The sequence below is a fragment of the Sycon ciliatum genome, chromosome 8 (genome assembly GCF_964019385.1).
Source record: "Sycon ciliatum chromosome 8, ocSycCili1.1, whole genome shotgun sequence".
Classification (NCBI taxonomy): Eukaryota; Metazoa; Porifera; class Calcarea; order Leucosolenida; family Sycettidae; genus Sycon; species Sycon ciliatum.
Genome location: NC_088650.1, coordinates 30853246 through 30863823, shown reverse-complemented (window position 1 = coordinate 30863823; position 10578 = coordinate 30853246). Strand labels below are relative to the sequence as shown.

Here is a 10578-nt window from a genome sequence, read left to right as displayed (position 1 = left end):
CCTTCTGATGCTGCTTTTGATGCTGCTCCTGCTGGTGCTGCTGCTCCTGCTGGCGCTGATGCTGATTTGGCCACTAGTGCGGATGCCGCTGATGCTGATGCTACTGGTGCTGCTGGTGTTGATGCTGCTGCTGCTGCTGATGATGATGATGCCACTGGTGCTGATGCTGATGCCACTGGTGCTGATGCTGATGCCACTGGTGCTGCTGATGCTGCTGATGCCACTGGTGCTGATGCTGCTGATGCCACTGGTGCTGCTGATGCTGGCACTGATGCTGCTGATGCTGATGCTGATGCTGGTACTGATGCTGGGACTGGTGCTGGCACTGATGCTGATTCTGCTCCTGCTTCTGATGCTGCTGCTACTGCTGCTGCTGCTGATACTACTGGTAACAATGCTGTTGTTAGTGGCGAAACAGCAGCTGTTGCTGTTAGTAGTGATGATGCTGCTGCTGCTGTCACTGCTGATGCTGAAGATCATGCGGTCACTGTTGCTGCGGGTATTGAAGCTACTGTTGCGGATGTTGCTTGTGGTGCTGATGATGATGCAGGCGGTGATGATCTTGTTGATGCTGCTGCAGCAAGTAGTGATACTGCTTCTGGTGATGCTGCCATTGGTGCTGATGATGATGCAGGCGGTGATGATCTTGTTGATGCTGCTGCAGCAAGTAGTGATACTGCTTCTGGTGATGCTGCCATTGGTGCTGATGATGATGCAGGCGGTGATGATCTTGTTGATGCTGCTGCAGCAAGTAGTGATACTGCTTCTGGTGATGCTGCTTCTGGTGATGCGGCTTCTGGTGATGCGGCTTCTGGTGATGCGGCTTCTGGTGATGCGGCTTCTGGTGATGCGGCTTCTGGTGATGTGGCTGCCAATGGCGATGTTGATGAGGAGTTGATGCTTCTTCCACACGGTCTGAGCCAGGTGATGAAGGCACTTGTCGGAGCTGAAGTTCAGTACATCTTCGGCCGGGTGAGCGCAAAAACAGATGAAGTGCTAGACACCGTAAACAAGCGACTGCAAACCATGTCAAGCGGCACGCACCGCGTCACATCCTTTGATGCCTCCGACCCACTGGACAACACGTTCACAGATCAGCTTTTCTTGGCTATCAAGTCGAGCATAGCATGCACTACTGCAGCTCTGCCATTGCCTGGAATCAAGCGAACTGCCTGTGAGCGGATCCACAGTGCTGATGACGTCAGCTTCGACGGAGCCATGACGGAAAACGTCCAGGTGATGCACTTCAAAATGCCGTCATCAATCAGAGATGTTCTCTCCGAGACGGGCATGGGCCTGCAAACCTACCATGCCAAGCTGAAAATCTCCCAGGAAGCGTACGCAGTGAATGGCCATCGTCTTGCATATCATGGTTTCAACACGGCTAAGAACAAGCGAGTCGTTCTGAAGCAAAGTCAGTTTCAGGAGCTCAAGTACAATCGGCTCAAGCGCTACCTTGAAGATATGGAGGCTCAAGCCATCATGGCCCGATTCCTGACGGACTTCATGAAAGTCCTACCGGAAGACGCTCGCAAAGGCAAGAACGTGTCCGTGCTTGTGGTCAAAGCCATTGAGCTGGAGCGCTACTGTCGCCGTGAAGACAAGTACATGATCATGGAGCCATTCCTCGCCGGAGTACTAGCCCCTGCGGTCACCAGCCCCGCTCACTATGCCTCCCGGAACAGCATAGAAAAACTACTGAAAACGTTCAGTCACTGGAGCTACGCCGAATCCGCAGGCAAGATGGTGATTGCCGACTTTCAGCGAAGGTACCAAGGCGATGTCACCTATCTTTCCGAGCCAGCCATACACTGTACAAATGAAGACCGCTTCCCTGCCACAAACAACGGCCACGACGGAATACAAGCGTTTGTGTCCGGCCACGACTGCAATGGAATGTGCCAGCTTCTCTCTCTGGAGTCCTTCAAGACACTGTGAGTAGCTGTTACATGACTGTATGGATGCATGCACTTGGATATTCAGAAGTCAGTTTCACTGGTGAGGCTGCACCGAGGAAATGGAAACAAACCTATCAGTTCAGTTTTCAGCACTTTCCAAGACCCTGTTGGAGTGTTGGGTACATTTTGCAGACTGACAGCCCTACAGCCCCACAGCCCCATGCCTCTACTACCTTGTCACCATTGTTTCACAACGTGATCCTACCCACATTATGCTTCTTTCAAGTTAAAAGTTGATTTGTTTGTTACCCTTTCAACAGTCAAGAATTTGGCTGGACGCTAACTGCAGTTTTAGAGTGTTTGTGCAAAAAAGTGAATACCGGCAATCGCAATAGTTTCTTTCATCATTTCAGTTTCTGCCATTTTTCGTGATATGAATGTAAAAATGCACTCCTAATAATTATGTCTCCAGGCACAGAGGGAAATGCTTGTGGCATCTAAGTTAGTTAGCTGGGTGTTCCTCGTCGTGTGCCACTGCTCAACTGCTGCTTGCCAATCACATCATTTCGCATATACTGTTTCTCTGATTTCGTACATTGCCCTTTTGAAGAAGAATTTGATGCACCAATACTAGTGTCACATCTTGAAAGCCATGCTGATGACGTGGACTAATTTCTGCCGGGCAGCAGAATGGCTTTCCTTCACGGTTAAGGCTGCACATTTCTAAAAGAGGGATCCGGTCATAGTGTTCTAGCCAGGCTTGAGGTAGACACACCTGATTGCTACCGTACTTTGCCCCTTTTTTTATGTTGTCGGACTCCGACTCTACCACTCACAGGATTTCTATGAAATGAGTCAGTGCAAACATGGGAGAATACGCACATGTACAAGTTCGAACTCGAAAGTTTAGCCAATGTTATCATAGAAAAGAGGAAGGATAAAACTGTGTTCCGAGTGACGGCTAACGTACATGCACTCGCGGGATTGGTTCTTCAAAGTCCTTCACGGATGGGGCACTATTCGAGAGAGGCACTTTTTTCAATGCTTGTACATTCAAGCCATCCAGCACTAAAACGAAGAAGACAAAGAAGAACAGAGTCAAAAATTTACGAAGAACAGAGTCAAAAATTTACTGTTCTAAAACCGACCTCAAACTTACTTGCACATGCACTTGATTTCAAGCCGGGGGTGGCCTTAGAGATGGATTTATTGTGCACCAAAGTAACCTGATCAGATACAGCGCACAGTCAGACATGTTGCGAAATTACTCAAGGGTGGGAGACTGGTTGGATCATGAGTATCAGAAGCTGAATTACTTTATTTATAGTACCTGACGATGTCAGAAGCAAACAACTGTATCAACATTGCCACACACGCAACTGTTACAAAGCTAGCCTGGAGGAGCGAGGGGGGGGGGGGGACTCGTATTGGCATGCATGTAGCCAGTCTGATAATTGCAAACAAATGTCAGAATAGCATAATAATAATTATTATTATGAGGAACATCACCAGGATCCTGCCTTGCATCAGCCCGCAGTTTTATCAACAACAGAAGTCGCTAGTCTTTGCTTACTTTTAAGTTTCAAAGTTGCATTACTGTACACAATATTCATAGCCTTGAACAAACTTTGACGCGCTGAATAGCTAGATGATGATGGATCACATTTTCGAAATAACACAATTCTCACATGCCACCTCACACAACAGAAACGGGTGTGAGGTTCAGAGAACGGCACACTCTGTTGCACTCGTGGCCAGCAAAGAACATGCGCATGCCCTGCACTCCGTAGTTGGTCGTCTTGCCAAAGCGCTTGGCGTCGGTGCAGTGAATGGCCGGGTCGGTGAGATAGGTCACGCCGTTGTGAACGCTACCTTGGAGATCGACGACGATCATGCGCTCTCGGGATCTGGTGTATGTCCAGTGGCTGAACGCCTGCATAATACGCTCCAGCTCGCTACCAGCACACTGGCTATAGGCATTGTTGCTGAACTTGCTGTAGTTCCCGGAGAGGTACGGCTCCATCATCATGTAGCGATCCTCCTCGCAGAATGCACTCTGCAACTTTATCACCTTTGCGATCAGCACCTCGATCTTTTGCGCAGCGGCACTCGCAGTGGCCGGCAGAGCTTTTTTGAAGTCGGCCAAGAAGCGAGCAGTGACCGCCTGCATCTCCATGTCCTCGAGGTAGCGCTTGAAGCGGTTGTGCTCCGGATTGGTGAAGCGGCTCCGTTTCAGGACGACGCGTTTGTTCTTCGCGACGTCCAGACCGTGATAGGCCAAGCGCAGGCAGCCCTGTGCAAACGGCTTCACGGCCATGCGCAGCGTTACGTCATACTTCATCAGCTTCATGGCCGTACTCCGGAGAATGTCGTCGTCGATGGACGCCGGCATTTCAAAGCGCATGGCCACAGCGGCTGTGATCGGTAGCCTCTCCAGGTGCATTGGCAAGGTGGGATCAATTTCCCTGCATGCTGGTCTTGTCTCAAGTGGTGTGCGCAGTTCGCTGACCGAGTGGATGATGCTTGAACGTACGGCCGACAGCAGAGCGGTAGAGAAGCCCTCCCCCTCCGGAGAGATGGCATCAAACGTCGTGATGGACAGGCGTCCGTAGGATTCCCGCTTGAGGCACTCATTGAACACATTGATCATTTTCCCTGTATGCCCGGTGATCTCTCCAAAGTAGTACTGAATGTTCTCACGAGCCATCACCTTCATCATATCAACATGAGACCGTTTCCAGGGGTCCCCTGAAGGATAGTCGTCACTGACTTGCCAATGGTGGTAGATCCGACCGTGACATGGCTGATCCGCAATGTGAATGATCAGCTTCGTGACTCCCTCTCTCCACGATAGCTTGAAGGTCTCCTCGAATCCGGTCATCACGTCCTCTGCAGCGTCAGCACCACCACCAACATACACCTTGTTCACAAAGCTGTAAAACTTCGTGGGAGATGTCGTAAAGTCTAGCTTGGTCGAGGGCCGCTCCAGTTTGTACCACCTGTTTTCGACATCGTAGTAGCCTACGAATGCAGCTCGTATGTGGCACTGGCGGTTATAGATCTCCTGTATGCGCTGGTAGAGTGTCTTGATGTTGTTCCTTACAGCTACTATCCACCTACCCATGCTCTTCGTACAGTCCACCATGAAGCACACATCCACACTCTCCGCCTGGCTAAGCTGCTCACCAAGTACATGCAGTGCTGGGGGCTTGCTAGTGCCATCGGCCGCCGAGGACGACTTCCTCACCTTTTGCTTCCCTCTCACTTCCTGGAAAAGGTCCTGCGCTAGAACTGTTCCCGCATCGTCACTGCTTGCTTCTGAATTTGCAGTTTTTGATCGGTGGACGTCCAAGTCTGAGACAGTTTCGTCGGCAAGGACTGTACGTTCTGCGAGCCTGCGAGCACCGCTTGCCGTGGATCTGCTACTGAGTCTGTTCACGGTCCCATTCGAAGTGGCCAGGACTGTGTCAGCGTCTTCGCTCTCCATCATTTCTGGTCCGCATCGTGAATCAACATCCGACGTCAGGGACGACTCCGGCTGGCTCTCGGACGTGACCGAAGCACCAGATCTTGTCAAATCCGCAGTAGAGAAGTCACACGAAAGCCAACTTGCCGCCGGAGACTCTGTCACTGAGTCCCGGTCGTTTGCAGCCACACCCGTCGCCGCCACAGCAGCAGCAGCAGCACCACCACCAGCTGCTGCCCTGGTTCTCGCCAAAGGAAAACATTGCACCCCCTCACTCCCAGCTAAAACTGTTGCTGCGGACTCGTCGCTAGAACTATCTTCGTCGCCGTTCTGCTCGGCCTCAAGCACTGACCGCCGTAGAGAGTCTCGTCTGCCAATGGCCGTTTTCTTGTCGCGTAAGGACTCCGCCATCACCCTTGGAACTGGCACACGAGATGTCTACAGCATCGCAAGACCTCTTTCCTGCAGGCCTGTTGAACGTTTCCCGATCCGTGTGCAACTAACAATCACTTGCTAACTCGATGGACAGTGATTTCGGATGAGCGAGTTAGCGGCGAAGATGATTCGCTGCACTGCTCCAACGCCATTCCAGTGCACTCGATTCAGCTTTCGAAACACCCAGACTAAAACGATGTGCGTAGATCTATTGACTGCGCAATCAGTAATGGCCAGTCGACCACACTACTGCTAGTACTGGTCCACACCAACTTTCGTTTGAGGATGGGCCTTCCCCGGGTGCTCACTGTCTGTTCCTGACACCGTATTCAGCAACTAACCATTAGGCTAACTAAACGTGTTACTTCATGCACACGTTCACGAAGTGAACTTGCTTCTGTTGGAACAGTGTACAACTCGCCAGCATAGCAGTAGGGAATTGCTAAAAGTTTCGATTGTCGCCGCTTGACACCAACTCGCCTGGTGCAGGATCTAGGAAGGCCAGCACTTTGTTCTCGTCGTCGAAAGACTTTCCGTACTAACCAAAGCTGTCCCCAAATGCAAGAGGGCCGACGATGGCCGATACCTCTGGCACAGTTCTAGCATTTTTTGCCTAATCTTGGGTCCTGCTCCAACGAAACTTTGCGCCAAGGAAGAAGACCTTTGCCATCAAGATTGCCACGGAGTGGGAGATTTTGTTCTCGCGCTGCATGGCCGAAAGGCGCAAAGAGAGTCGGTGCAAGTGCAAAAGGCTAGTCGATTGCGTGAACCCATTTCGTATTTTGGTTGGGAACTATATTGGGTAGAGTTTTCTTTCTGTGAGGCTGCCTGTCGATAGCCATGGCCGAGTGCAGTGAATCCTACGATTCGGAGATTTCGGTACACGGATCAGCCAGTGCTTCGTCCGAGCGGGACGACTACATGGTGCTTGATATGCTGAACGTCGACGAGGATGCCGGCACGGAGGTACTTGATGATCACCTGGATAGAGAGCTCGAAGGGCTGACACTACGTGGCCCTTCTGTAAGCAGTGAAAGCCGCGTGGAAGAACGACGACTCAGGCATGCTCACTTCGACACGCCTGCGTTCGCACCAGCCACTCCGCACCGAGAACCAGCCGAAGACGGAGACAGCGGCCTCGGTAGTGTCCTTTCCACCATTTCACTGGCCCTGCCAGAGTGTGACGCTGATGAAGCTGTCGCTACCGTACTGGCAGAAGGTGAAGGCGCAGCCTCAGATTCCGTCACACTAAACCGCTGGATACACGAGGGCGGTGAAGAAACGGCGAGTCGACTGGACGTTGCTAATCCGATCAATGTAAATCTAGAGCTATCTTCATCGGATCAGACATCCGTTCTTGCCAGTGATGGATCTGGAACGCGACCAGAATTCAAGGGTAATCCTGGCAAACGATTTGTGCGCGTCAAAACCTCGACAGGCCTTTCCACAGTGAAGGAAGTCTCTGATTCGGTCACGGCTGAATCGAATACCACTCCAACGGAAATATCACGCCGGGAGGAGCTACGGCGCGAGCGAATGCAGAAGCTCCTGGAGGAGAAGAAAGCCGGCATTGAAGAGCTGAACAGGTTGATGCGACTGGCCCAAAGTGTGGACGTGTGTTTCATGGTGGACAGTACAGGAAGCATGCAGAGCTGGATTGATGGAGTCAAAAAGAACATTCATGCTCTCTACGATCGAATCCAGAAAGTCTACAAGAAGAGCTGTCACATGCGTGCGGCTTTCATCGCGTACACAGACTTTGACGTAGCAGAAAGCGAACGTGTGAAGGTTTTTGAGTTCAACCTCTACCCGCAGGAGTTCTACCGATTTGTTGATAGCGTCAAGGCCCATGGTGGCGGTGACACAGCGGAGGATATCATGGGAGCATTTCACGCCATGTTCACAAAGCTCTCCTGGAGGCCAGATGTGACAAAGCTACTCATCCACATTGCTGATGCTCCCTGCCATGGTAAACAGTACCACAACGGCGTCAGTGATAGCAACCCTGAGGGAGATCCAAACCGCCGCACACATGATGAAATGATGCGGAAAATGGCGGAGAACAAGATCCAGTACTTCTTTGGCAAGATCAACGATAGTACCGACAAAATGATTGGAATCTTTGAGCAGGCCCTACAGATCAGCTCCAGGGGTGACCTTTCGATCACAACGTTCAGCAGCGTCGACCCAAGCTGTGGGGATTTCCTCGAGTCGCTGGAGACTGCCATCAAGTGCAGCGTACAGCACTCCATGGCGGCGGCGCACTGCAAAACGGAGCGCCCGGAGTGCAGGCTACTGGACAAGACACTGCCGAAGGACTTTCACGGTGTGCAAGATCGTCCGGGCACTGCTGTGCGTTTTCACATGCCCAAGTCCATCGACGCACTCATGGACGGTGCCGGTATACAGATCGACAAGTACAAAGTCATCATTCGAGCAGCAGCACGCCCCTTCGCCAAGGGCTCGGCACGCCTGGCTTTTCATGGTGTGGAGCGAGTCCACAAGAAGCGCGTAGTCCTGAAGAGCAGCAAGTTCGAAGAGGTCATGTACAACCGCTACAAGCGCTACCTGGAGGACGCCGAAGTGCAAACCGTTGCGGCCAAGTTTCTCTCGGATTTCAAGAAAGCACTTCCAGCGCCGTACAAGGACCGATATCGCATGCACATGATTGTCTCCAAGGTGGTCGCATTCGACAACGCCGCCAGCGAAGGTACAAAGTACATGGCCATGGAGCCATTGCTGCCGCCAGCCGATTACGAGAAGTTCACCAATAACTACGACGTACAGCCCTCGGACACGCCGTTCCTGGAGACCTTGCAGGCTCTCAGTCACTGGAGCTGGGTGATTTCCAAGGAGAGAATGATGCTGGTCGACCTGCAGGGCGTGCCCAAGGACGGCATCATCTACCTCACCGATCCAGCTATCCACTCCAAGAACCTGCTGCAGTTCGGCTACGGCACCAACCTTGGCGTGCAAGGCATGATCAAATTCTTTGAGGCGCACCGCTGCAATGATATCTGCCGAGCGTTTGGCTTCAAACCCAACCCAATGGTATGATGCCCCTAGGAGAGCAGCTAGTAATTATCATAATGTACATATGACAATGATGGTGATCAATGATTATCATACTCACTCCAGGAATACATGCATGTTGAACTGTCTCTGCTAGGATGATGACTCAACCCTTGCTTACTTCTATGTAGAGTATCACTGGCCGAAGGTGAGGGTACCTCGTTCAAGTTCTGGTCGAAGTTTTCTGCAGATTTATTTTCCCTTTTTCCCTCCCTTAAACTCTTGAACACTGATTCCAGCTGATAAACCCTACAATAAACTCAAGGCTCATAGTGACACCGTGGGATGACCTTGGGTATTGTTTTACATGCTACAGTGGACACATGTACAGTTTGTACCTTCCTGACCATGCTCTTTTTAGTTAAATTTCTTTTTAATCATTAATTTTACGGTAGATGAAGAGCTGTGTTTGGCCTTTTGGAGCTGAGTTCTTTTCAAAATGTCAGTATTATATGACCTTGATGGACTACAATATGTTAACATATAAAGCAGTAGAAGACAATGCTTAGGGGGCATGGGTCCAATCTGAAGCTGCTTGATGCATGGTGCTACTGCCACAGCGAACATGCCGCAACGGCCATTTCTGTTTCCATAATATCTTGATGAACACAGTCATTGTCGAGTGCATCTGTTGTGTGTGGGGAGTACTCGAATACTAGTGCTAGTAGTAGAGCTAGTTCGTTGACCTAGGACTTGAGAGACTACCGAGTACCGTGTCATTCATGCGCCTGGCTACTTTGCCTGAGTGCAAAACTGAAATGGGCTAGAGATCGGCATCGGCTCCTAATGCTCATCTATTCTGCAAAATTAATGCTTTCGGCACTGATCGTTATTTCACCAAATAATGCCAGTTTGAATGTTCTTTCTGCACTATATTGCTTGCAACAGATGTGACAGATGTGTGGACAAGAAGTTGAAGAACTTCATAAAATTCAAAACCAGCTGCAGCATAAGACAGTGTGGTATAATTATATACAAGTACTTGCAGGCATTCCTTCAGCCGTTCAGGCTTCAATCAAATCGACTTGTTTGATTCATTGCTGTGTAATATTTGTCGTACGGTATAACTATAAACTCGACTCCCTGTTTGAGACTTTGAGAGTGAGGATCCTACAGGTAGACCATGGTAGACTAGTACTAGTAGATCTACGTACAAACATAAGATGATGACTGTAAGCGGTCGCAGGAAGAATTAACGGTTAACCGATAAAGATAACGGTTACGCAGTAACTTTTCAGTCAATTTTTCAAGTATCAGGTCGTTGCAAAGTATGCATTTTCGCAGGCTGTCGCACGCTTACGCAATTTCTGGGCTGTCAACTCGGTCATATCTGGTCTCTTGGTGTGTGTATGAATGAGCATGCAAGAGAATGTACATGTGTGCGTTGTACTGAATAGGGTACATTTTTTGAATGAGTATAGTCAAATATACGGTTAAAAAAGAGTCCGCAGGATTGCCGTGGCTTATAGGTTATAACCGTTAAACCGACCGTTAGCTTAGCGCTAGCAGTTAACCGTTAGGGGTAAAACCGTGACCGTTTGATGAGTTCACAAAGAACGAAACAGCATGCTGTCCGCAGATTGAGTACAAACCAGGGAGTCATAGACCCAGGCCAAGGAGTCGTATACCCTCCCTGGTACAAACATAGATTGATCACTGAAGACTGAAGTCGAAAAGCAATGCACTTGGGTCGTAACCATGGTAACG

The 10578-nt window shown here is 50.2% G+C and overlaps 2 protein-coding genes across 2 annotated transcripts; one reads left to right on the top strand and one right to left on the bottom strand.

Annotated features, from left to right (window-relative positions):
- Positions 1 to 2773: 2773 nt before the first annotated feature.
- On the bottom strand, positions 2774 to 6147 carry LOC135822707 (alpha-protein kinase vwkA-like). Its single transcript, XM_065335529.1, has one exon. The coding sequence runs from the start codon at positions 5773 to 5775 to the stop codon at positions 3595 to 3597; it is 2181 nt and encodes a 726-aa protein (XP_065191601.1). The 5' UTR covers positions 5776 to 6147; the 3' UTR covers positions 2774 to 3594.
- A 119-nt stretch (positions 6148 to 6266) lies between these two features.
- LOC135822706 (alpha-protein kinase vwkA-like) lies at positions 6267 to 9486 on the top strand. The gene has a single exon (XM_065335528.1). The coding sequence runs from the start codon at positions 6640 to 6642 to the stop codon at positions 8854 to 8856; it is 2217 nt and encodes a 738-aa protein (XP_065191600.1). The 5' UTR covers positions 6267 to 6639; the 3' UTR covers positions 8857 to 9486.
- The last annotated feature ends 1092 nt before the right edge of the window (positions 9487 to 10578 follow it).